Below are 25387 nucleotides of genomic sequence, written 5' to 3'. Positions count from 1 at the left end.
AAAAAAAGGTCCAGACACTCTTTTAAACAAAAAACTCTTGAAAACAGTTGCGTTTGCGTAAGAATAGAGCATTATCTCGAATTCTCCTCCGTGCTAAATAGTCGGAATATATAGAGTTTATTTTTGTATCCCATTCTCGCTTTTTCTCTATCGTTGTTAATTTCTGGACATCGTTTCATCATTTGAATGAATGCCCTAAAATATTTTTCAAATCACTTAATAACTACCAAGAAACCAAAAAAAACAATCAATGTTGAGCTGACAAAGAGTCAAGATCTAGTTAATGCTTCAAATGAAACTTCGAAAACAGGTGCCCGTCACACTGAAAATGATATTATTGGAGGAAACCACCAGCACAACCATTCCACAGACAACCTTGAGGGATCTAAGCAGAACGAGGATAATAATCAGTCTGTTTACATAAAGCCAAAAGCGCTACGTTCTATTCTGAGAAGGAAAATCGCGTCAATTTTATGGACAATACTACTTTTTCTTCCGTATTATTTGATAATTAAGCCTTTGATGTCGTTATGGTTTGTTTTTACTTTCCCATTAAGCGTCATCGAGCGTCGTGTAAAACATACTGATAAGAGACATAAGGAACCAGGTAATAGTGGGAATGTGTCGTCCACAAGTTCAGGTAATGGCAATGATTCCAATGAGAAGGCAGGCTCAAAAAATGGCAATCTAAATACAATTCCCGAAACAGTGGACGATGACTTGAATGCTAGTGATGAAATCATTTTACAAAGAGATAATGTCAAAGGCTCATTATTGAAGGCACAATCAGTCAAATCAAGATCAAGAAGTTACTCCAAATCAGATGTGTCACTCACCAATCATTCAAATACTAATACTGTGTTTGGTACAAAACGTATGGGAAGGTTCTTATTTCCGAAGAAGCTGATACCCAAATCAATATTGAATACACAAAAAAAAAAAAAATTAGTCATTGATCTTGATGAGACTTTAATTCATTCGGCTTCCCGAAGTACGACGCACAGTAATTCTTCTCAGGGTCACCTAGTGGAGGTAAAGTTTGGAATAAGCGGAATTCCTACGCTTTATTTCATTCACAAAAGACCCTACTGTGATTTTTTTTTAACAAAAGTCAGCAGATGGTACGACCTCATTATTTTTACAGCATCCATGAAAGAATATGCAGATCCTGTGATAGATTGGCTAGAAAGCTCCTTCCCAGCTAATTTCTCAAAGAGATACTACCGTTCAGATTGTGTTTTAAGAGATGGTGTTGGTTATATTAAGGATCTAAGCATCATCAAGAGTTCTGAAGAAAATGGAAAAGGTAGTTCTCCATCTTCTTTGGATGATGTTATTATTATAGATAACAGCCCAGTAAGTTACGCGATGAATGTAGATAACGCAATTCAGGTAGAAGGTTGGATAAGTGATCCGACGGATACAGACTTATTGAACTTGCTGCCTTTTTTGGAGGCTATGAGATATTCAACTGACGTCAGGAATATACTTGCATTAAAACATGGAGAAAAGGCGTTCAATATAAACTAGTCTTTCCTATCATTTCCTTCAAAAAGAAAATGCGTGAAGAATCTTCTAGCATTGTCTATTGCGGCTTGCTTTATGGAAAGAACTATTGCATTCGAGGTGGAAAAAGAAAAGAAGAGAGAAAGCATCTTCTTTTGGTCTCTACACATAAACATATTTATTATTTAGCAAACTGATCTAAGCAGTACATAATATCTAAAGAAAAAAACAGCTTCAATTAGTCAGTTGTCCTCACTGGTCCTCTGTTGTCTTCTGTTGTCTTCATTACTTTTCAAAAAGTAACATGGTAAATGTTGATCTTTTGCTTTTATCTTTTGTTGTCAGCATCTTTGATTTTCTTTTTCATATTTATGCAATAGCGAAAAAGGTAGTACAGCAAAAATTTTTTTTGGCAATTGTTAAGTGCGGTGGTAAAGTAATTATTCAATGTTGTAAACGGACAAATGGGAAATAATACGTGGAAAGTAATTGTTACTACGGCTCTTATATCAGTGTTTTCATCGCACTTAGTCAAGGCTGCGTGGAAAGAATATAAACTTTCGTGTGCGGCTAACAAGAACAAAATTGTATTGCAGCCTCGTCAATATGATGAGGACTTATACAGGGAGCAATTGGCTCGTAACTATGCTTTTCTCGGTGAAGAAGGTATGAGAAAGGTCAAGGAACAATATATAGTTATCGTCGGTGCTGGAGAATTGGGATCGTGGGTATGTACAATGTTAATCCGTTCAGGATGCCAGAAGATGATGATTATTGATCCAGAAAACATAACCATTGAATCTTTGAATACACATTGCTGCGCGACCTTATCAGATGTTGGAAAGCACAAAGTCGAATGTCTGAAGGAACATCTGTCCAAGGTTGCTCCTTGGTCCGAAATAAAAGCAAAAGCCAAGGCATGGACTAAAGAAGCTTCAGAAGAATTAATTTTTGCAGACGGTGATTCTCCAACCTTTATTGTGGATTGTCTAGATAATCTAGAATCCAAGGTAGACTTATTGGAATATGCTCATAATAATAAAATAAATGTTATCTCTTCCATGGGCATCGCCACTAAATCGGATCCGACTCGTGTGAATATAAGTGACATTTCTATGACAGAATTTGATCCTATATCTCGTTGTGTAAGAAGGAAATTGAGAAAAAGAGGTATCATCACAGGAATACCTGTTGTTTTTAGCAATGAAATGCTTGATCCACGTAGGGACGATGTACTTTCCTCCGTAGATATCGAACACCATGCTATCAATGCTAATAGAGATGAGGCTTTAAGGCATTTACCGGAATTAGGAACTATGCCCGGTATTTTTGGTTTGAGTATTGCGACATGGATTTTAACGAAAGTTTCAGGCTATCCAATGAAGAAAAATGAAGTCAAAAACAGACTGAAATTTCATGAAAGCATTTTAGAGACTTTTAAAAAGCAAATGGAACGGTTGAATGAAGATAAAGACCAATCATCATTGATTGTGTTAAAAGAAGTCGGATACATAGTTGAAGAAATGTTCAGAGGAAAATCTCCTATCAGTGGATATTCTACAAAGTTAGCTCTAACAAAATGGAAAGCTGATAAAGAGGTCTCCTTTACCAACCTTGTTCTTTTGACGAAAGACGAGCAAGAAATTCATGAAAAGAGGGTTTTGCGTGATGGTGAAAAACTAACGGCAGTTTACTCTAGTGAAGTTCTCAACGTCATTGAAAGGATTTTCAAAGAGGAACAATACTATTCTTAACGATTGAAAATTAAAATACGGATATATTGAATATAAATTTATTAATACTATTTACATTATAATGTAATGCGATATGCTTCCAATAGAACCCAAATGGACGGTTTTGCAGGAAGTATATGAATAAATATAAAATGCAATGCATAATCAAATGCCAAGATTCCATTTCATTCTTTCATAAACGAAAAAACTACATGCTACCATAGGTGTCACCTTAATGTAACCAATGCTTAGACCAACAAAAAATCCCCGTAATCCACGTTCCTTGAATATTATTTGAGCAATCTCGGAAATTGATTGAAATTTATGGTCATACATATTTTTTGGAGATAGGGCGCTAACTTGCAGTCTTCTCCTGATGATTTCAAACGGATATGCGGCTGTTTGGGAGGCCATACCTGCTAAGCCACCAGAGATCAATTCAGCCCAAGTGCGCAAAGGTTTTCTCTGCTTTTTTTGTATCCTTTCTAATTCATCATCCTCGGAAAGTTCCAATACTGAATAGGGCGCAAAGAAAGGACTCTTCAGCACATCATGAAGCAAATCGTGCGCAAAAAAAGATACACCTGCATAAGGAATCATTCCAAGTACTGTTGGAACATAACCCCTGTAAAAATTGCACCAGTGACAAAACCAGTTGGGAAGATACTCACTTTTGATTAGTGTGGTTGAAGCTGGTTCCGCATATATTTTTCTTATTATCTTCCCCAGTTTTACTCTTTTATGTTCTGTCTCGTATGCCAACCTAACCCTCACAAGGTCTAAGGGGTATGTTATGAAGACACTGCATAATCCTGCCAGCGAACCACTCACCAACCTTCTCCAATGCGATTCAAACTCTTTCGAGGGAATCAAGTTGTTCCTGATCTGTTCATAGGCAACAAATTTGACGGCAGCATATGGAAATATTCTTAAGAGAGTAGCTGAATGGCCTTGAAAAAACCCTCTTATGCCGTCATTGATCCATATATGCTTGGCTGCCTCTACTAATCCTATTAATGAGCCTGCATACTTTGTGTAATGGGGGTTAGATGTTTGAAATAGAATTTTTATTCTATCTAAGGGTGCAATCAATGTTTTCGCACATGAACCTGATATACCTCCAGCTAATCCTGATCGTAAAATGTAGTCAAATGAATTCCTATCAAACGGGGTCCTCTGTTCAGTATGCTTGTTTGTAGAGCTGTGATTGCTGCTAGATTCTGGACTATCTCGGGTCATATTTCGGAGAGTTACGTTTATTTGGGGCAGTTACCTCGAGAAAAATTGCTGGAGCTTTTTGTAAGCTAATTTATCCTTGTAGCACTAAACCTTTTGCGGTACTTAAAGTACTCAAAAACTTCCAATCGATAAAGCTTTCGAATTCTTGAATATACGCTATTTGGGACTACCTTGGAGATGACCTCTCAAGGGTTACTGATTATTTATTATAATAATTATTCAGTCTTTTCTTCGGGCGGGTTGAAAATTTCAGCTGCGGGAAGGAAAGTACTCTTCGAAGAAAAAATAATAGTGCAAGAAGCGGCGTTAGCATTGGTAGATACCGAACAGTCCTTTTACGAGTAGCAGATGGCATATGCTTGCTTAACAGATATGCATGCACGGCCCTAAACTGACTGCCAGGGAATCTTAGGATAGCCTCTTTCCCTGCAAAGTTTAAAACATATCAAAGAGGAGAGGAATAACTTAAACTCGACCCGACTTTTTCCTACATTACTGTGCGTTTCGGTAAATATTAAAAGCTGAATACGTATTTAAAAATGTCATGAAGATCAACAACTTTTTCTATTGCGTATGATCCGGTTTTTACAAAGTATAAAGATAATCGAGAATATGCAGAAATAAAAATTATCCCGATGTGTTGCTCATATATTGATACCTGCTCCCAAGTGATAGAAGAGAACAAGCATGAAAACAAATAAATAAAACCCCTAGTTTGTTACGTCTTCGAGCTTCAATTTGGCTTATCTTCTGGTGGTGTATGATCCTCTAATGTAGGTCCCAACAATGGGATCTTTTTGTATAAAGTATTTTGGAACTTAGGCCACCCTTCCGTGAAAACAAATAAACCAAGCATGCTGGCAGCGCCCCATAGCATCAAATTTGGAGCGTACGCTGTTAAATTTCTTAAAGAAAGTCTACCAAAATGGAGACCCGTTTTTGAAGAGAGATGAGATGTGTACTGTGTCATAGAAGTTAGTATATTGATTAGACGTAGCTTAGATAATATGGTAAGCTACTTACTGCCATTGGAAATAGTTTTAGATCTGTGAATCGTGTTTAGTGTTTATCAATGTGTTTGCACAACCTATTCCGAAATTCACAGAAGAGTATATGTACAAGAAATGGCAGTTAAATCCAATTTTGATATACTTCCGTCTCCTTGATGAATACCACATTGAGGCGGAGACAGCGGGCTGGGGGCGGATTTACTTTTAATTGGATCAAAATCACGTGACTTACTACAATGTCCCCTTTGTCACCACGGACATCCAAATGCACGCATATACCACTACGTATTGCCACGACATTGTACATAGACTTAGTCTCCGATAGTTCAGGACTATTCCCAAAGATTATAGACAGCTTTGGGAACTCACGAAACTCAGGGTAAAAAGCTATGCATAGGAAAATATACGTATAATTAACATTAAAAATACATCAGAAAATCGAGGTACAAATAGTCGATATAAGAGGAGTTCCTCACTTCTTTTGGATCTTATGCTTTTTATAAGCTGGAATAGAGAATTTTTCTGTGAATGCCTGTCCTGGTAAAATTGGGGCAGTTTCCAAAATACTTCTAATCTGTTCTTCATGCTTATCAATTCCCTGAGGGATGTGCTTGTAAATGTAGTAATCCAAGTCTTCACCTGGGTTTGCCCTTCTGAATAGTTTTGGATGGAATTCGACATCGTCTTCAATTCTCTTCTTGGCCAGTTCTCTTTGATGGTTTTCGATCTGAAACTTTTGTTCAGTGGCCACCTCATGGTCGCGCACGGCTAGCGCATCAGTTACCTTCTTCCAAAGCCTTCTAGATTCGTACTCTCCCTGTTCCTCCAATGGACGTACCTTTGGACCTAGAGGAGAATGCTGATGAGTGTCGAAGAGCACAGTCTTTTTTGCATTTTTTTCTCTCAAGTCTTTGATGTACATAACATCATTCCATTTACCATTAATCTGGTAATAATCCTTGCCATTACAATCCTTAACTATACCTTCAATTGCATCATAAGTACCGGAAATAAAACCCTTCGTTTTGAATTCGATATCCACTTGGTAATTAGGACCCGTAATGATCATATGGTCTCCAAGTTCGATCCTCATCTTACCAAATAAAATTCCCCTAGCATAGACGTTCGGTTGGGACAGAGTATACTTCTCTGGTTTACCGTTGGCATCTATGATATCAAGAAATTGCAGCACAGTTAAGCCCTCCATCATTGCGGCACTTGAGTTTCCCAAAAATTTCGATTTTGGCACGACAACACCATCAACTCGAATATTCGATTCTGGGATCATGTAAAAGTACGCCGATTCGGGAGGATGGTGACTCGTTTGTTCAGCAATATAAAAAGCCTGTTGCTTATTAGGTAGATCCCAATAAGCTGTGAAATGTTCTCCAAGAATTGGGTTCAAGGGTTTCTTTACCGCTCTTGGACCAATGTGCCATCCAGCCAAATACCACGCCACCACTTTGACAAATCTTTGTAGCTCGTTTTTATCGGAATGTGCTTCTAGAAGAACATCTGGGAATTGTAGTTGATTGGTGATTCTCTCCAACATTGATTTTTTTTCCAAGATAAAAGTCGGTAATGTGATTCTTGATAAATCACAACCGGGCTTTAGCTGAGAAATAATATTTAATAAAATGCTTTGCCCGGATTCATCATTCTCATCAATATCATCCGTGTCTGACCCATTCGATTTCGAGTTCGGACCATTGTATGTGGTGCCGTTGATGGAGCTATGAGAGCTGTTTGTTAAAGCGGGTATATTCATTAATTTATTAAGAGCCATTCTATATTTTCGGATAACTGTACTGAGTGGCTTAGATATAAAAATGGGAGTAAAGGCACTTTTTGTTCTTTTTATCTGAACATGTCACATCCCTTTCTTTATTGGCGATTTTTTGAAACATGCTTCATCTTTGGATATTCAGGGTTTGCGAGGGTCCTCGGAAAATGAGTATGCACGAGGAAATCAATATTTTTGACGAAATACTACCCATTACTCCCCACGCTCATCGAGTAACCATGCATGCGCTAATAAAGCGCCTCAAGTGAACAATTTCACAACAGAATATTGTTGATAATTAGTAGTATTAATTAAGAATAAAAGCAGAGCTCATTCTTATACTATATAAGAGAGGTATATAAAACACACGCCCATTGGACATGTTAAGTATGTTCAACATAAAAATAAACTAGGGAATTTACTATAAGTTCAATGTAACGACTCATATCATTTATATATAAATTCCAAGTTGATGTTCAATTAATGCATCTTTGTTTTCAGTTAAGCCCACTCTTCGAACAGCTCGTTTAGCATTCCTTCATTCTACTAAAGATACGATGTCTGTGTAACATATACGAAGTACACTTTAGAATAAAATTTGAATACTTCAGATAGTAATGACGACTAGTCATGTGAATAATGATGAACCTATTTGTTCCATTTCGTATGCATTGGTCCTGCGCTTTAGGTAATTGATTGTGTCACATGATAAATTAAATTTAAATATAAAAAATATCTTAATATTCTAAATAAAATTCTAATATTGAAACCATTTATTTTTAATATTACTAATGGGTTTGATTTCCGAACGTTTAATGTATGTCTATCTCTAATATGTAGTTTTCAAAAAAGGTAGCGAGAAATTGTTTTTTTAAGTAGGCCCAAAGGAGGGTAAATAAATTGAGAATTTCATGCCGTCTCCAGTTTAATAGCACATCGAAGCTTCAGGCAAAACACAATAGCAAAGAGGGAAGAAGAACCGATTCCAACTGCTGACTCAAATGAATACTACTCAGCATACGGCTAAGCACACCAATTTAAATACGTTATGATGACTGAACGTGTAGCAATGAATTAATCACCAAAAAAACGTGAGAAAGAGCGTGGCTGCTTAAAAATGATGAGATATGTTGTTTATATAAAATGGTTAAAATTAATATTTATTAATATGCATTGACAGGACGCAGAGATTGCTTTCAGTACTTACCTATGGAATTTAGAATTGCTATTCTTCTTTTTAAGCCTTAGCCAAAGCTTTCTTGACGGTGTATCTCTTTTGCTTTCTCAAAACCATGACTTGGAATCTTTCAAAGTCAGTCAAAGCAATACGTCTTTCACGTTGAGCGATCTTTTTAGCCCAAGATGAAGTAGCCCACTTTTCGCAGACACCAGCAGCAGCCCACTTCTTAGAAACAGTAGCAGTTCTAGCACCTCTTGGCAAAGTGAAAGTCAATGGAGTTAAGACAACTTGACCCAAGTTGATGGCTTGACGTGGGACACCAGCTTTTGGACCGTCAATCAAAACCTATAATAATTCAAAGTAAATAATTCAAAAAATTACTCATAAAAGCTGTTAGTAAAACGAAATTCTATGGAACTATGGGAACATTTTTCAACACTTGAGGGGACAGGATCGAACTATTCTAAAATTATCTGCTCAAACATTGGATGAAGACTCCTTATAAACGAGCTCAACTTCTAACAAAATATTTAAATATTTTGCCATAGCTTTGTTGAAAAACGTAAATATAGAGAAGTCTTGATCTCTCCATCCCAATATTTATCTTCACTCTAAATTGTCATTTATAGGTACTTTAACTTTGCGGTAGGGGATCTGATAATTATTACGTCTCTTTGAACTTAAAGTAAGTTCAATCTCATTCTAGTTTCCTCCTCGATTCAGTTGTGGGATTCTAGGTTTAACATACCTTCTTTTGGTCAATAATTTCAACGATAGCAGCCAATTTGCCGGCGGATTGACCGTTCTTGATCAAAACGACACGGCCAACTTCGACTAATCTCCAGTTAGAAGCTTTAACGATGGAATCAGTGGACATTTTTGGATGATTTGCGTTTTTCCTTTTTAAAGGTTGTTAAAAAGGCTCCTTATTATAATGAAAGTCTGGAACCTCTTTTCATTACACTAATGGTTTAGCAATTAGAATACCCTTTACCGGAGACTACAAGAGGTGAAATTTCGAAGAATGTTCGGCAAAAGTTCAGGAAAAAAAAGGTCGTAAAAAAAATAGTTTTATTGTGGTGTAAAAAAACATAAAATGTGTGGGCGCAAGGGTGTCCTAAAGGACACCAGCATATGGTCTGAAAACTGAGTAAATTGCCGAACATTGAGAATATGTAGCGCACTATACAGTGTGGGGGACTATTGCTCATAATCAGGTGGCGGTTGGCTCACAACTGAGTATCCCATATCATAACCGTACTGGGTATTTGTCCTACCGTTTGGAGAGTTTTGAATCGGTTGGTTAGAAGGGTAGGATGCATACTGATGGTTGTGGTAACCTTGCTTCTGAGGTGGCATTGCCGGGGCGACATCATTATTAGGAATTCCTGTGTAAAAGGCTGGTACTGCAGCTTGAGGCGAGATGTGAGCGTTTGCTGCGCGATCCATTAGCTGATTATATGTATGTTCCGCATTTGCTAACACCTGACGCAAGGATAGCATATCCTCTTTCTCTTTCGCGTATTTACCCAGTATTCTTGTAACTTGTGGTCTTAAAGGCGTCACAGAGCCATACATATCTCCAATATGAGGGTCTTGCAATACTTCGTTAGAGTCTCCCGTTTTAGATGCAGCATTTAGGGAGGAATGGAGTTGATCTACAGCGGTTTTTTGAGAGAGGATCACTGCTTCTTTATTTTTCTCGTTTTCAGTTTCCTCTTTCGACGGCTCAGCGATTGGCGTCACATAATTCAATGGAAATATACCCATCTTTCCTCGAAGTGCTCCCTTCCACCAATCTCTATATACTTGCTCCAGCACTATGATGACGTCGTCCTTTCGAAAAGATAACTCGTCAGGTTCGTTTGTAGATAAGTCATATAGCGCTCGAACTCTTCTTACAATAGTTTGTACCGGTGTCGTGTGCATAGGAGCTTGATTTAGCTGCTGTTGCTGCTGCTGTTGCTGTTGCTGGGAAAGAGCCCCAGCACTTTCCTTTTCCTGTTCTTGTAGTTTTTTTTGCTTTTCATATTCAAACAGGGACATTTTAAGTGCCTTTTGTAATTCTTCGTCGTCTGAATTGTCAGTTGTCGTAGTCATGTTATGTTTCTCTGGAACATTGGGTTGTTTTACCAAGTATGGTGCCTTTCTTTTGATTTTGTCATACAGATCTCCCATGGAGCGCAATGATGAGTCATCTTTGAACGAGTCCGCCAGTTGCTTGACGGTATCAGCCACCGCTTTCTTTAGTGTGATATGCACGGAATGACTATCGATGAGCGCATATAGCAATGACGTAAAATGCTTTGAACTAATATCCTGTCTTAAACGGGAACCACAGTTTTCTGCGAGTGATACCATCAAAGAGAGTGTCCTTAAGATTACGTTAGCGTCCTGTTGCTCTAACCTCTTCTCTATGAGATCCATGACCTCCTGCCCATTATCTTCGGGATCCTCCTTTACCAAATCGCACACGTCTAAAATGTACTGCCAGTTATCGGTTCTCAACTTGGGATCTGTCGCCCTCAATACAGCATTTCTTATCTCCATCGTGGATGATACCATCTTCGCCAAAGAACTTGTTTAAATGGAAACTTCTACACTGTCTTTGATGAAACCCCTATGGTTAGTTGTCAGAGATCTTTTGCTCTTCCTTTATGTAACGTAAATTTCCTTCAAAAGTCACTACAAACGATGTATAATTGACATACAATTCAATAATGTACATAATTGCGTTTAAAAGGTTTAGAAAATCCAGGAAAACAATATAAACTACATCTCTTAAATTAATCTTAGCTCCTGGTAATATGCTGCGCCTTTTAATACCATTAACGTTGATATATTCCCGATATACCGAGCTGTTTTCATTTACAACTACATATTAAAAGTTTGTCTGGAGAACATGCCTGCATCCGGAGCGAAACGGTAACAGCACACTAAAGACTAGCAGATATTCACGTTTATAGCCGCATTTGGAGATTTGGATCCTATGTAATTAGCTGCTATACCTTTTTACCATTCAGAAACTTTCTGACCGAGCACAGTTCAAGCAGGGGTAGAAAAAGCGATGAAAAACTTCTATTTTTCAGGGAACCTGCAAATTGCAACATCGACATTTAATGCGCTATCACTTGAGAAAGCAAGGAAAGCCCGGCTCCGCATACAGTCAGTTAAAGTTTCTCACCAGGAAAGAGTGAATAAGACTATTTCCATTGACCTGTTTGATTGAGGTTTACGGCGCAAGATATTTAAGACATTTGTTAAAGTGAACTCCGGAAAAGAGACATATTAAAAAAGCTAGCAATATGGCATCTGCTACAGACAAGTCTGTCGATAGATTAGTGGTTAATGCAAGAACGAGAAGACGGAACTCCTCTGTGGGAAAAATTGACTTAGGTGATACAGTGCCCGGGTTCGCGGCCATGCCTGAAAGTGCAGCATCCAAGAATGAGGCCAAAAAGAGGATGCAGGCGTTAACTGGCGATTCCAAGAAAGATAGTGACCTACTATGGAAGGTTTGGTTTTCATATAGGGAAATCAACTATCGTCATAGTTGGTTAACACCATTATTCATACTTGTGTCAGTGTATAGTGCATATTTCTCATCTGGGAATAGAACGGAATCCAATCCTCTGCATATGTTCGTAGCTATATCGTATCAGGTCGAAGGTACTGACTCATATGGGAAAGGCATTAAAGATTTAAGTTTCGTGTTTTTCTACATGATCTTCTTCACATTTCTACGTGAATTTCTGATGGACGTTGTAATCCGACCATTCATAATCTACTTAAATGTTACCTCTGAACATCGCCAAAAGCGTATGTTAGAACAAATGTACGCCATATTCTATTGTGGCATGTCAGGTCCATTCGGCCTTTATATTATGTACCATAGTGATTTATGGCTGTTCAAGACCAAACCCATGTACAGGACGTTCCCTGATATAACCAATCCATTCTTGTTCAAGATATTCTACTTAGGCCAAGCAGCATTTTGGGCACAACAAGCTTGTGTTCTTGTTTTGCAATTGGAGAAACCAAGAAAGGATTATAAGGAGCTGGTTTTCCATCATATTGTGACATTGCTACTGATTTGGTCATCATATGTCTTCCATTTTACAAAAATGGGGCTAGCGATTTATATTACCATGGATATGTCTGATTTTTTTCTTTCCTTATCCAAGACTTTGAACTACCTCAATTCTGTACTTACACCTTTTGTTTTCGGCTTGTTCGTGTTTTTTTGGATTTATCTACGTCATATTGTGAATATTAGAATATTGTGGTCTGTCTTGACGGAGTTTCGCCATGAAGGAAACTACGTGCTGAACTTTGCCACACAACAATACAAATGTTGGATCTCTTTACCAATTGTATTTGTGCTAATTGCAGCTCTACAATTAGTGAATTTGTATTGGTTGTTTCTTATTCTTAGAATCTTGTATAGATTGGTATGGCAAGGTATTCAAAAAGATGAAAGAAGTGAAAGTGATTACGGTGAAAGCGCTGAAGAGGAAGAATCTAAGGAAAAACGGGAATAAAACTTCTCAACGGAGAGCACTTTGTGCCATTGCTTCTCATTTTCTATCTCTATGCTAAAAGCTTAGGTAAATCAACATACTACATATATTATTGCGTATAAGAGGGATTGATTGACTCAAATAAAGAAAAAAATAATATCTATGAAAAACAAAAAAAAAACACATTGTCAAGTTTCTTCAAGGCCATTTTATATATATAAGTTTAAGGATATATGGATATATGTACAGGTTTACGACGTGAGTCGAAAGAAGAGAATGGACTTATGTCATGTCATTTTTGGCCAAACGATTTTGCAAGCCTCTTTGGCCAGCCCTCGCCAAAGTTCCTAATAAAAGATTGACGGATCTCAACGAGTCATCATTACCTGGGATGGGGTAGGTGACCAAGGAAGGCTCGGAGTCTGTATCGATTATTGCAATGGTCGGAACTCGTGATTTGATGGCCTCTAGCAAAGCGTTTCTGTTTTCTGTAGGATTCAACACCACTAGTAAATCTGGCTTGAGCTGCTTCGAAGTTTCATTTGGTGATAGCGATCTTTGCGTGGGAGTACCATGAAAATCTATTTCCTGCTTCTCCCAGATACCCGAAATTTCCGTAGAGTTCGTCAAAGTACCCGGGATCCACCTTGTAGAGACATAATAACCATATGTCTTTTTTGCAGCTTCCTCGAGTCCTCTTTTTTGACCTTGTCTTGTACCCAAAAACAGGATAATGCCGCCGGATTCCGAGACGCCCTCTACGATCTTGGCGGCTCTTTTCAAATGAGACAAAGTTTGGTTCAGATCTATTATATGGATACCTTTATATTCGCCGTATATGTAGGATTGCGTGGACGATCTCCAAAGCGAGGTCGATTGTCCCAGGTGAACACCAGCAGATAATAAGTTTTCAACAGTGATGTTTTCAGGGAGAGGTGGGTAGAAAATGTCCCTATGGGGGTAGTAGACCTTGGAAATAGTGGCACCTAATTTGGCCGTATGCATGGAATGTCCTAGTTGACGCAAGAAGAGTTCTTGGGAAGTATATGGTTTGTCATTGGCAGAAGGTATAAGATTGGGGTAAGGCTTAGTTGGGGCGGCCGCTGCTGCCATTGTTGACGAAGAATGTCCACCGAATGTGCTGCTGTCAAACAGCTTGTTAAATTGAGCATAATTTTTGAAGAAATCGTTCAATTCAGAGTCTAAGTGACTTTCTTTGGCGGACAGCTTGCCTTCCCCTAATGACTTCTTCAGTTCAGGTAATATTTCATCTTCAGGTATTTGAGATAAAGATTTCAACTCTGATCTGATTCCGTCGTACAGAAGCTTCTGCTGCAACAGCAACACTTCATCATTGTCTGTAGGCTTGTTGACCGCACTGGATGATGACGACTGAAATCTCTTAGATAGACAAGGGCTCCTCAATGAGGAAAAACGCCTGAAACTTCTCGCACAAACGTGTCTCTGCATGAGGGAAGAATAGCTTCGCACTTTTTTTCCTGATATTCCCGTAGTACTGCCGCTGCTATCAGGATCTCAAGGGTATGTACACTCAGAAGGTCTGATGATTCTTCACTCTCAAGAGAGGGTACGGATTCACGACATACAAATTTCAGCCTTCGGGTTCACCTCCCGCACTCGTTTTTTTCGCTATCTTTTTTTCGATCCGGCATTCTTCTTTCGCCGAAAACCAAAGCACTCGAGATATACTGTACGTGTATATACATGAATGGTATATATTGTATCGTATCGTGCATAGATGCAAGTGCAAGAGCAGCGGAGGCAAGAAACGAGATGCAGTTTGAAGAGCGATTACAGCAATTAGTAGCTAGTGACTGGGGCCTGGAACAGCCGGGCGCGGGCGTGCTGGTGATAGTCTTGGGGGATGCCGCCAGAAAATACGTGGAGTCCGGGAAGCTGCTCCACCACGTGACTGCGAACACGGTCGCAAGTCACGTGGCAAGCCGCGAGCGGGTAGCCGTCGTGTTTTTGGGCCGGGTAAAGTATTTGTATATGTATCTCACCCGGATGCAAGCGCAGGCACGTGCTCCAAAATACTCGAAAGTACTCGTATACGGGCTGTGGGATCTCACTGCGACACAAGACGGCCCACAACAGGTGCGACTACTCAACCTAGTGCTACTTCAGTGCCTCAGCTTGCCTTCGCAGGTCGAATTCTATCCAGAACCGCCCGCCACAAGCGTTGCTGCTCGACTGCTTCGGTACTGGGAACACGTTATTGGGCAGCGGTGACGTGTCACGTGCGGTATCGCTAGGTACGGAAAAGAAAAAAGAATGGTGACTTTTTTTTATTGAAAAATTTTCGCCTCGTGGCCCCGAACCTCGGTCAAGAGAGGGAATTTGAACGTCTACCGCTTTTGGCAGCTGAAAAATTTAGAAGTCACCTGGCCAGAGAGGAAGAATACGAAACCAAAAAGAGGCATCCGGAATTTCGCATTAGCAACGCATACAATACAATACAATACAATACAATACAATACATACACACACATTTATTTACCTACTTCCTCACGGACACACGGACGTACATACATACATACATACAATCAAGGGCGAGGTACCAAACAACTCATACTTATTCTCTTCACTGCCTCCATTCATCCTATACACCTCCAAAACCCTCGATTAACTCGATTCATAAAAAGAAATGAGCAATGATCCATCTTCTATAGCGGCATTACCAGACAAGGACGGTCTTGGTGATGGATTACGATTGCCCAGGACTACGGGCACTTTGAATGTCAATGCATTGCAGGACGACGCTAATGCTCCACATGGGGCCAATGAGTATAAATCAATGGATCCTGCTAAGAACTCTGGTACTAGCAACGATGATGACAATAACGTTGTTTCACTGGATGATCCTATCCAATTTACCCGCGTATCTTCCTCTTCAGTCATCAGTGGAATGTCTTCATCGGTGAGTCCCCATTCTGATAACGATGAGGCCAAATCTCTGGAACAAGTAACCCCCAATATAAATACCAAGAATATGACTTCAAATCTTTCTGCCGACAACACTTTCTCGACAATAAACGCGTCCGAGTCGGATCACCAGTTTAATGACACTTTAATATCGAAATTATCATTAACAGATTCCACGGAAACTATAGACAATAACACCACTACAATGCATCAACAACAGCCGGTTGCATCGTCCACTGCGAACTCGAATAAAAGCTCCACTGACATACGAAGGGCTACACCAGTGTCGACTCCCACTATTTCTAAACCATCAATGACGGCCACTCCAAGGCAAATCAGTTCAGCTTCTTATTCGCTTATTAACCCTAAGAATACGCAACATAAACCGATGATCAAGTCCTCCAAGCCTGAATCGAAAAATAAACCGATTTCTGCGAAGAAAAGCTTTCCGCCAAAAAATCCTTTGAAAAATTCCTCTCCACCTAAGAAGCAAACTGAAAAACCGTTCTTTTCCTCCTCTACAAAGAAAAGGAAAAGCGGTTCAAGTAGTGGTACTCTAAGAATGAAAGAGGTCTTTACGTCCTTTGTACAAAACATCAAGAGGAATTCTCAGGATGATAAGAGAGCCTCTTCATCATCCAATAATTCTTCCTCATCGTCTACAACCACCGCTCTGAGAATATCTACTCCATACAATGCCAAACACATACATCACGTAGGTGTGGACTCCAAGACTGGCGAATATATAGGGTTACCGGAAGAGTGGGAAAAACTGCTGACTTCTAGTGGTATTTCCAAAAGAGAGCAACAGCAAAACATGCAAGCTGTCATGGATATTGTTAAATTCTACCAGGATGTCACGGAAACAAACGGCGAAGATAAAATGTTCAAAACTTTCAACACGACTACAGGATTGCCGGGAACACCACCCTCCAACTCGTTCAATAAATATCCTCCGTCGACAAGTGATTCGCACAATTTTGGTTCCAGAACTGGCACACCAATGTCTAATCACATCATGTCCCCAAGCCTGAACACAGAGTCTAGCTCAGCAAACGCGAAATTCATACCAAGTAGGCCGGCCCCCAAGCCGCCATCTTCTGCTTCCGTTTCAGCCCCAGTAATAAAGTCGCCCATCGTCAATCCACCTTCCTCTAACGCCTCTCCATCAAGGCAAAACCGTATGCCCACAACTCCTAATAGAACCAGTGCAAACATGTCCTCAATATCGAGAAATGCTACTCTGAAAAAGGAGGAACAGCCGCTGCCGCCAATACCACCAACCAAATCCATAACCTCTCCAATCATTTCCACACCAGCCCCGCCACGTTCAACTCCGCAGTCGCCAATAGCCTCGCCACAGGAAGCGGGGGCATCACCTTCTGCCAAACCGGTTCAAGCAAGAAGCTTGTCCAAGGAGTTAAATGAGAAAAAGAGAGAGGAAAGAGAAAGACGTAAGAAGCAATTATACGCCAAGTTGAACGAAATATGCTCTGACGGTGACCCAAGCTTGAAATACGCCAATTTAGTGAAAATTGGCCAAGGTGCCTCGGGTGGTGTTTATACTGCTTACGAAATAGGTACAAACGTCTCAGTGGCCATCAAACAAATGAATCTTGAAAAACAACCAAAGAAGGAGTTAATCATCAACGAAATACTGGTCATGAAAGGCAGCAAACATCCCAACATTGTTAACTTCATCGATTCTTACGTTTTGAAAGGCGATCTTTGGGTCATTATGGAATACATGGAAGGTGGTTCCCTGACTGACGTGGTCACCCATTGTATTTTGACGGAAGGCCAAATCGGTGCCGTGTGTAGAGAAACTTTGAGTGGGTTGAAATTTTTACATTCTAAAGGTGTTCTACATAGGGATATCAAGTCTGATAATATATTGCTATCCATGGAAGGTGATATTAAGTTGACCGATTTTGGGTTTTGTGCTCAAATCAATGAGTTGAACTTGAAAAGAACCACCATGGTGGGAACACCTTATTGGATGGCACCTGAAGTGGTCTCTCGGAAAGAATACGGCCCCAAAGTTGATATTTGGTCTCTAGGTATTATGATCATAGAGATGATTGAAGGCGAACCCCCATATTTAAACGAGACTCCCCTTAGAGCATTGTATTTGATTGCTACAAATGGTACGCCCAAGTTAAAGGAACCTGAGAATCTATCGTCAAGCCTAAAAAAATTCCTTGATTGGTGCCTATGTGTGGAACCCGAAGAAAGAGCAAGTGCCACAGAGTTACTGCATGATGAATACATCACTGAAATAGCTGAAGCCAATTCTTCACTAGCACCGCTAGTCAAGCTGGCAAGATTGAAAAAATTAGCAGAAAACATGGATGCTGATGAAGACAATGACGACGACGATGACAACAACGAGCATAAAAGTGCCACAAATAATTGTGGTGAAAATAAGAACAGCAAAGAAACTGTAAATGAAAACGTAAATGCAAATGTAACTGAAAATGACAAACAAAAGTAACGAAACAGATAGGATAAACCTTATTATCGAGCAAGTATATACACGTTTGTGGCTAGCATACAAGAATCTTATTATATATCCTATCGTGTATATTTTGGACATTTTATAACGCATCTTCACTCCAATTCGGTAGCATTAAACCATTTGACACAATAATCGTAAAACAAGCATCACATTACCATGCCAACCGAATTTTTTTTCTCAACCAACTGCACCAGGCCGCAGTCCGGCGAATGTACGCGGCATCTTCCAATGCGGGAGAAGGCAACAAAATAGAAGAGAACACTACCGGTAGAATCGTCATCATTTCTCTCTTGGCGAGTATACTGGCGAGAGAACCGGTTGATAAACTTCCTATCAAGGCCTATCAAGACCAGCTATACTGTGAACATCACCTTATACTTTATTACCGTATAATGGTCCATGTTTGGATCCCAACTTGCTTTGTCTTTTCAATTGCCCGCATACCCTACCCCCTCGCGTGTGGCGTCGTCTCCCTCCCGGTCGCGGCAATATCTCAATTAGGAAAAAGCCGGTAAACTAATCATATTTGACCAAACTTTATTATTCTGCGAATAAGAAGACGAAGAACAGAAGCAAGGTAATAATCCAAAAGTAGAAGAGTTCTCTATTTAGTTGGTAACAATACCACATTCACTTCTTGGTTGACGCGTATGTATGGAACGCGTATTTGTAACTTTGTTTGAACTCATCGCTTAAACAATCCTTTAGTAAATCAAATTATATATTTGATAGGAATTAGTGAAAAGAAAAGCTTCAACAATAATAATAAGAAGGCAATATCAAAAGCGCTAGTGGAAAATAATATGGTCGACGATTCAAGTTATCTTACGCCACATGAAACTGCACTAGCTGTGGTAGCCACCGCTATGAAAAAAGCGAGACTGCAACTAGACACATTGGCAGTAAATTCCATTCTTGGTGGCATTCTATTCAGTAGTGGCTCATTCTTACTGGTGGCAGTGCATTCCGATGACCCTGATATGGTCGCACGAAATCCAGGTATGGTGAATCTCATAACTGGTGTGACCTTTGCTATAGGTTTATTCTATGTGGTCATAATGGGTGCTGATCTTTTTAATTCTAATATTCTATTTTTCTCTGTTGGGGTAATGAGAAGAGCAGTGACCATTTATGATCTAATTATCTCGTGGTTTGTTAGTTGGTTGGGTAATATCGCTGGCTCGCTTTTCGTTTCATACCTTTTCGGTCATCTTACAGGTATTGGTTCTCAGGAGCTTTGGTTGAAAGGCTCGAAACAAATCATTGAACAAAAGGCCTCATATTCATTCATACAAACTTTTCTGAAGGGAATAGCAGGAAATTTTTTCGTATGTTTGGCCATCTACCTTCAATTAATGGCAAAACCTATCCATGTGAAATTCATCGTAATGTCACTCCCCATCATTACTTTTGTAAGCATCGGGTTTACGCATGTGGTTGCTGATATGTCCGCATCATTCATTGCCATGCTCAACGGTGCTAATGTTTCCGTGGGTAAATACATTTGGAAACTATTGATTCCTGCTTCTTTGGGCAACATGGTCGGAGGAGTCTTTTTCAGTGCAGTTGTTCCTTTTTATTTACATTTGGTGGTTGTGGAACGTGATAGAAAGAGATTGTCTCTACCAGAATACGAGGCAAGGGATGAACAACCAGAACTGAATATGGATTCCAGAGTCGTCAGAATACCAAAACGTGAGCTTGAGGAAGATGCAGAAGATGATACTGATGACGACGATACAACCGAAACGGGTGGTAATCTTGAAGACCTGACAGAAAAGGATTCCGCAGATATATATAATACGACGCATGATAGTTCGAGTTATTTGACCGGAAGAAGTCTAAACTCGCTACTATCTGTACATTCATCGGTAATAACTTCTGAGAATGCTACCATAGAATCAGATTTGGGAGAACCCGTTCCATTCATACCTAATGCAAACTCTACAACAAGATCCTCACACTCAAAATTTCCCTTCAACCACTCAACTAAATCAACTTACAAGCATCGCGGTATGAGATCACCGCCTGGTGTGTTCCCTGTAAGGGGGATGGGCGAACCATTAGAAAGAGAAAAAACTATTGAAGATGCAACTTACGACCCAAAGGAAAATGAACTTTTCTTAAATAGAGCCGAAACGCATAACTCTACATTTGTGAGAAGTAAGAATAAGGACGACAAAAGCGTGCTAAGGTTAGTGAAAACCGAAGAAGATCGCGAGCAAAAGGAGTACGAAAAAAATGGTGGTTACAATATCCTAGAAAGTAAACCAGGTACCAAGCTGGAAAAAATTATCACCCATCTTGCTGAAAGTATACCTTCCAGGGAAGTAACACCGCCAGGGTTGCCTAGAACGACACAAGATACCTTCCCTCATAACGCTCCAACCTCGTCTCCCACATATACTGACGACGTCCACTCTCCACGTAGAGCCAATAGTGCCACATTGGGTGGGTTACTTGGGGTGGTATCGACAGAATTTCATCCAAGCAAGAACGCAGAAAGTCGAGAAGATTTACTCAGAAAAATGGCTGCTGTTGGTATAAATCGTAAAGCCAGAATAACAGCAAACAACGTTGCAGGAATTGTTAACCTGGATATGGAGGATTTGACTAGTTCTCCAAGGCGGCAAAACTTTACTGCCTCTAAACATTCTCATAATCGTCACACAACCTCCGAATTATAATCAGGATGGTCGATGATGCTTATGATATCAGCGAGAACAAAAAGAATACGTTAGGTGTAATTTAAAGCACATATTAGGCCTGACTTACGTAACTACATTTTAATGTATCTAGATTAAAATTTACAAATTTCTATAGTAGCTTTCTGCATCGTAAACCTAACTAATTATTGTTTTTGAATAATTTTTAACACTCCCAGGTGGTGCCATTAATTTATGCCTTCCTGATATTTGTTCAAATAGTTTGAAGAGAGAAGTCGAAAAAACGTGTTGTTTTCTTTGCCGTGCCGTAGCGAAGCTTCAAGAATCTTTTCTTAAGGGAACATTATCTCAATTGCTGCTCTAAACTACTCCACTAGTGTTGAAACAATAATCAACTCTGTTGTACTGGTAATTGGTCGATAGTTGGTTGCGATTCCAACAATTTGAGTTATTGATCCCGATACATTTTCAATCCTTGTGGTTTAGCTTCAATTGACTTTGATATGGCCGAGCTGTTCCTCAATCTGTTTACCGTCTGGATCTTGAACGAGAATAGGTGTTGCATTCATCACCTAAAGAATAAATATGGGTCAATTAAGGATAACCGTGAACATCAATGAAAGTTGGTTTCGTGGTCTAGTCGGTTATGGCATCTGCTTAACACGCAGAACGTCCCCAGTTCGATCCTGGGCGAAATCATGTTTTTTTACCATTTTTTTCTTCCAAAAAAGCATGTGCTAGATTTCAGCAAAAGTTGATGTCAGGAAGTATAGCTGCAAATAATATTCAAGGTCATTTATGCAGTTTAGGCTGAGCCGTACTGATAAAGACCGTTCTTTTCTTCTTTGACATTGCGCTGTCGAGAATAATAGGTGCTTATAACACACACTGTGTTTGTAAGCGAAGAATACGATCAAGATAATGAATTTGTCATCTCCTGACGTGAATAAAAAGACGAATGGGCTCATAAAATGCGTAAACTCTCAACGGCAGGAGCAGGACATTTATAATGAAATTTCGATATTTCAAAACGATAATGAATGTATGGAACAACAGCGAAATCAACCAAATGACGACACTCTTCCCTTCCCGATTTTAGATGATGACTGTCCTGCTATAGACCTTACTGAAGCCAGTAGCGATATGATATTTCAGGGTGAGACATCCTTTCTCAAGACTGATGCCTTTCAGAACGTTCAATTAACGCCTAATTCCGGTGACTGCTCTTCTAATGTGGATGTGAATAACAATGATGATAACAACGACGATAGTAATGTCAATGATTCTTTTGAGAAAATGAACAACCCTTCAAGTTCAGTAGCCCTTTCACTTTTTGATGAGGAAAATATTCCAGGTGACTTTAAAGCAAAGAAAAAGGCTCAGAACAGAGCTGCTCAAAGGGCGTTTAGAGAAAGAAAAGAGGCCAGGCTAAGAGAGTTACAAGATAAGCTAATGAAAAGTGAGAAAAATCGTCAAAGCCTGTTGAAAGAAATAAAAGAACTAAGAAAAGTTAATACTGAAATTAACGCAGAAAACAGGCTGCTGTTACGGAGCGGTAATGAAAAGTGCTCAAATGATTTAACGAATGATACCGATCACAAATATTCCTTCCCAACGAAAGATGAATTCTTCACTTCGATGGTCCTGGAAGGTAAGCTGAAGAATAAAAACATACACTCTTCGAATGAGAACGAGGTCACACCGAAACGAAATGCCCAGTATACGGAAGAAGCAGGAAGACAAGTACTAACAATCCCCGCTACTTGGGAGTATCTTCACAAGCTATCGGAAGATAGGGACTTTGATGTGACCTACGTTATGAACAAGCTGCAAGGACAAGAATGTTGTCATACCCATGGACCTGCCTATAAAAGAACTTTGATTGATTTACTGGTTAAAGAGGCTACTTTGAACGAGTGAGTATACTTCAACAAGGCTGCCTCATAAACAGTAACTAGAAACTACGCAAGCAGCTCATTAGGCAAAACAGCTTACAAATTTTCTTTGGTTTTTTGGCTTCTAGTTCAAATACATATCTCCATAGGAATAAACACTACTGGAAACGTATTTTATTCACTCTGTTAGAAATCTTACATAAATGCATTGCTTGTGATTCTTGGATATTTTTAGGGGACGACCCACGGTGAAATGAAAAAAAATGAAAATAAAGACCTACGTATTGATGAGGCATGAGTTCCAGAGCAATAAAAAAAGACAATAAAAGAGTATTTGCATTCGAATATACCCTGCTCCTGCTGAGTATTCGCATATATGAATCAACTTGAATATAATATCGTCTTAGAGTTTGAAAGTCAAGATCAGGTCGAATCCGCTTATCAAGTTTTTAGGAGCGTTCCAAACAAGTGTAAATCAGACAGTATCTGGAGAGGAAACATCGAGAATAACAATCAACATTGGCAAGACTGGAGGGTTTGTGACTACACAGTAGACATGATAACAGATTTCACAAACCAAGCATCAAAGGAAGAGGAAACCGATTTGATTACTTCACAATACTTAGGTCATGGTATAATAAGACTGTTTAAGTTGAACAATCTTGATAATTCCAGTGCTGAAAAGGGAATTTTGACTATACCTGGAGATGATACCATGGCCTGCATTCTATTTGTCCCAACTTACTTTACTGTTCACGATTTATTGCATTTTTATATTGGTGATGAGATTGTAAATAATCAGATTTCAAACTTCCGTATATTAAGAAATCAGCAGAAGGGAATGGGTTTCAACTTTACAGTTTTGATTAAGTTTAGAAATGCACTTGATGCAAAAAATTTCAAAGAAGAGTTCAATGGCAAAAGTTTCAGTAGGATGGATCCTGAAACATGTCATGTAGTTTCTGTAAAAGAAATTGTTTTCCAAGAAAAACTCTTTCAAAGACCTACCGCTAACGAAGACTTCCCTTATCTACTTACTGATCCATTTACCGTTAAAAAAAAAAGAGAACTAGTAAAAGTCGAATTACCGACATGTCCCGTTTGCCTGGAACGGATGGATTCGGAAACAACTGGGTTAGTAACCATTCCATGTCAACATACATTTCATTGCCAATGCCTAAACAAATGGAAGAACTCAAGATGTCCCGTGTGTAGACATTCAAGTCTGCGGCTAAGCAGAGATTCTTTATTAAAGCAGGCAGGCGATTCTGCGCGTTGTGCAACATGCGGTTCCAATGATAATTTGTGGATCTGCCTGATTTGCGGCAATGTTGGATGTGGCCGCTACAATTCCAAACATGCCATCAAGCATTATGAAGAAACTCTACATTGTTTTGCGATGGATATACGAACACAAAGGGTATGGGATTATGCAGGAGATAATTACGTCCATCGGCTTGTGCAGAATGAAGTTGATGGGAAGCTCGTAGAAGTTGGCGGATCTAGTGATGATAACACTAATGAAACTGATAATCCTGATGAATTGCAAAATGTCGTTAACGGCAGCAGGAATAAAGGGGGCGAAGGATCAAACTCTAATAAAAAAGATGGAGAGCTTGCGGCAAATTTTCTAAGGCATAGAGAGTATCATTTAGAGTACGTACAAGTATTGATCTCTCAATTAGAGTCACAAAGAGAATATTATGAACTAAAACTACAAGAGCAAAATCAAAACGTATCTGAACTATCGCAAGTAGAAAGTTTACAGAAGTCTATGGAAGATTTAAAGCTGCAATTTCGAGCTACTCAAAAAGAATGGCACGAGAAAGAAACAATTCAAAAAACGAAACTTGATGAAGATAAACTAGTCATCGAGGGATTGCAGGCCAACTTGGATCATTTGTCGAAAAAGCAAGAGCAGTTAGAACAAGACAAAAAAGTGTTGGCCGAATCTAAGCAAGACCTGGAAGAGCAGGTAAAGGATTTAATGTTTTACCTAGATTCCCAAGAAAAATTCAAAACCGCTGATGAGAGTGTAAAAGAAGGTACCATCTTAATACAACAGCCTTTGGAAGGAGCCCAGTCATCTAAAAGCAAGAAGAAACGCAATAAGAAAAAAAAACCGGGGAAATAAATCTTCATGTCATCGCCATCGTGTCTTATATCTGCAGTATATCATATCTCCCTGTACGGTTTGCTCATCGATTTTCTTTTCCTTTTTTCTTTTTTTTTAGCTGCGAAAAATTTTCAATGGAACTGTAAATGGATGAGTTTTATAAAGCTGTGATTGCGAATAGAATTATTCACTGCATCTCGTACCTATTTATACATTACATGCTCTCTTTTGTTACTATTTAATTAGTTTTTCTTAAATATAACCAAGAAAGATTC

The 25387-nt window shown here is 39.3% G+C and overlaps 14 protein-coding genes and 1 non-coding gene across 15 annotated transcripts; 9 read left to right on the top strand and 6 right to left on the bottom strand.

Moving 5' to 3' along the window:
- Positions 1-186: 186 nt before the first annotated feature.
- Positions 187-1530, top strand: NEM1 (Nem1-Spo7 phosphatase catalytic subunit NEM1; the record flags this gene model as incomplete). Its single annotated transcript, XM_056228375.1, has 1 exon — positions 187-1530. One exon carries the CDS (start codon positions 187-189, stop codon positions 1528-1530), a length of 1344 nt encoding a protein of 447 aa, XP_056088103.1.
- A 440-nt stretch (positions 1531-1970) lies between these two features.
- On the top strand, positions 1971-3260 carry TCD1 (tRNA threonylcarbamoyladenosine dehydratase; the record flags this gene model as incomplete). The annotated part of the gene is made up of 1 exon (XM_056228374.1): positions 1971-3260. One exon carries the CDS (start codon positions 1971-1973, stop codon positions 3258-3260), a length of 1290 nt encoding a protein of 429 aa, XP_056088102.1.
- Positions 3261-3404: 144 nt separating this feature from the next.
- Positions 3405-4478, bottom strand: LEU5 (coenzyme A transporter; the record flags this gene model as incomplete). The annotated part of the gene is made up of 1 exon (XM_056228373.1): positions 3405-4478. One exon carries the CDS (start codon positions 4476-4478, stop codon positions 3405-3407), a length of 1074 nt encoding a protein of 357 aa, XP_056088101.1.
- A 733-nt stretch (positions 4479-5211) lies between these two features.
- On the bottom strand, positions 5212-5507 carry QCR10 (ubiquinol--cytochrome-c reductase subunit 10; the record flags this gene model as incomplete). The annotated part of the gene is made up of 2 exons (XM_056228372.1): positions 5212-5439; positions 5502-5507. 2 exons carry the CDS (start codon positions 5505-5507, stop codon positions 5212-5214), a joined length of 234 nt encoding a protein of 77 aa, XP_056088100.1.
- Positions 5508-5960: 453 nt separating this feature from the next.
- Positions 5961-7274, bottom strand: OSH7 (oxysterol-binding protein related protein OSH7; the record flags this gene model as incomplete). Its single annotated transcript, XM_056228371.1, has 1 exon — positions 5961-7274. The coding sequence occupies one exon, from the start codon at positions 7272-7274 to the stop codon at positions 5961-5963; it is 1314 nt and encodes a 437-aa protein (XP_056088099.1).
- A 1234-nt stretch (positions 7275-8508) lies between these two features.
- Positions 8509-9328, bottom strand: RPL14B (60S ribosomal protein eL14; the record flags this gene model as incomplete). Its single annotated transcript, XM_056228369.1, has 2 exons — positions 8509-8796; positions 9200-9328. The coding sequence occupies 2 exons, from the start codon at positions 9326-9328 to the stop codon at positions 8509-8511; spliced, it is 417 nt and encodes a 138-aa protein (XP_056088098.1).
- A 323-nt stretch (positions 9329-9651) lies between these two features.
- On the bottom strand, positions 9652-11001 carry HSE1 (ESCRT-0 subunit protein HSE1; the record flags this gene model as incomplete). The annotated part of the gene is made up of 1 exon (XM_056228368.1): positions 9652-11001. The coding sequence occupies one exon, from the start codon at positions 10999-11001 to the stop codon at positions 9652-9654; it is 1350 nt and encodes a 449-aa protein (XP_056088097.1).
- Positions 11002-11756: 755 nt separating this feature from the next.
- Positions 11757-12992, top strand: LAG1 (sphingosine N-acyltransferase LAG1; the record flags this gene model as incomplete). Its single annotated transcript, XM_056228367.1, has 1 exon — positions 11757-12992. The coding sequence occupies one exon, from the start codon at positions 11757-11759 to the stop codon at positions 12990-12992; it is 1236 nt and encodes a 411-aa protein (XP_056088096.1).
- A 261-nt stretch (positions 12993-13253) lies between these two features.
- On the bottom strand, positions 13254-14441 carry MRP4 (mitochondrial 37S ribosomal protein uS2m; the record flags this gene model as incomplete). Its single annotated transcript, XM_056228366.1, has 1 exon — positions 13254-14441. One exon carries the CDS (start codon positions 14439-14441, stop codon positions 13254-13256), a length of 1188 nt encoding a protein of 395 aa, XP_056088095.1.
- Positions 14442-14765: 324 nt separating this feature from the next.
- Positions 14766-15224, top strand: SHU1 (Shu1p; the record flags this gene model as incomplete). The annotated part of the gene is made up of 1 exon (XM_056228365.1): positions 14766-15224. The coding sequence occupies one exon, from the start codon at positions 14766-14768 to the stop codon at positions 15222-15224; it is 459 nt and encodes a 152-aa protein (XP_056088094.1).
- Positions 15225-15639: 415 nt separating this feature from the next.
- Positions 15640-18411, top strand: STE20 (mitogen-activated protein kinase kinase kinase kinase STE20; the record flags this gene model as incomplete). Its single annotated transcript, XM_056228364.1, has 1 exon — positions 15640-18411. The coding sequence occupies one exon, from the start codon at positions 15640-15642 to the stop codon at positions 18409-18411; it is 2772 nt and encodes a 923-aa protein (XP_056088093.1).
- An 827-nt stretch (positions 18412-19238) lies between these two features.
- On the top strand, positions 19239-21122 carry SKDI08G0340 (uncharacterized protein; the record flags this gene model as incomplete). Its single annotated transcript, XM_056228363.1, has 1 exon — positions 19239-21122. One exon carries the CDS (start codon positions 19239-19241, stop codon positions 21120-21122), a length of 1884 nt encoding a protein of 627 aa, XP_056088092.1.
- Positions 21123-21726: 604 nt separating this feature from the next.
- Skdi_8.trna2V lies at positions 21727-21800 on the top strand. The gene has a single exon. It is a non-coding gene; the product is annotated as a tRNA-Val (tRNA).
- Positions 21801-22022: 222 nt separating this feature from the next.
- YAP3 (Yap3p) lies at positions 22023-23021 on the top strand (the record flags this gene model as incomplete). Its single annotated transcript, XM_056228362.1, has 1 exon — positions 22023-23021. The coding sequence occupies one exon, from the start codon at positions 22023-22025 to the stop codon at positions 23019-23021; it is 999 nt and encodes a 332-aa protein (XP_056088091.1).
- A 351-nt stretch (positions 23022-23372) lies between these two features.
- Positions 23373-25130, top strand: ETP1 (Etp1p; the record flags this gene model as incomplete). Its single annotated transcript, XM_056228361.1, has 1 exon — positions 23373-25130. One exon carries the CDS (start codon positions 23373-23375, stop codon positions 25128-25130), a length of 1758 nt encoding a protein of 585 aa, XP_056088090.1.
- Positions 25131-25387: the final 257 nt, after the last annotated feature.

The sequence above is a fragment of the Saccharomyces kudriavzevii genome, assembly GCF_947243775.1.
Source record: "Saccharomyces kudriavzevii IFO 1802 strain IFO1802 genome assembly, chromosome: 8".
Classification (NCBI taxonomy): domain Eukaryota; kingdom Fungi; phylum Ascomycota; class Saccharomycetes; order Saccharomycetales; family Saccharomycetaceae; genus Saccharomyces; species Saccharomyces kudriavzevii.
Note: the sequence above shows the minus strand (reverse complement) of the source record. Positions and strands in the feature narration are given on the sequence as shown.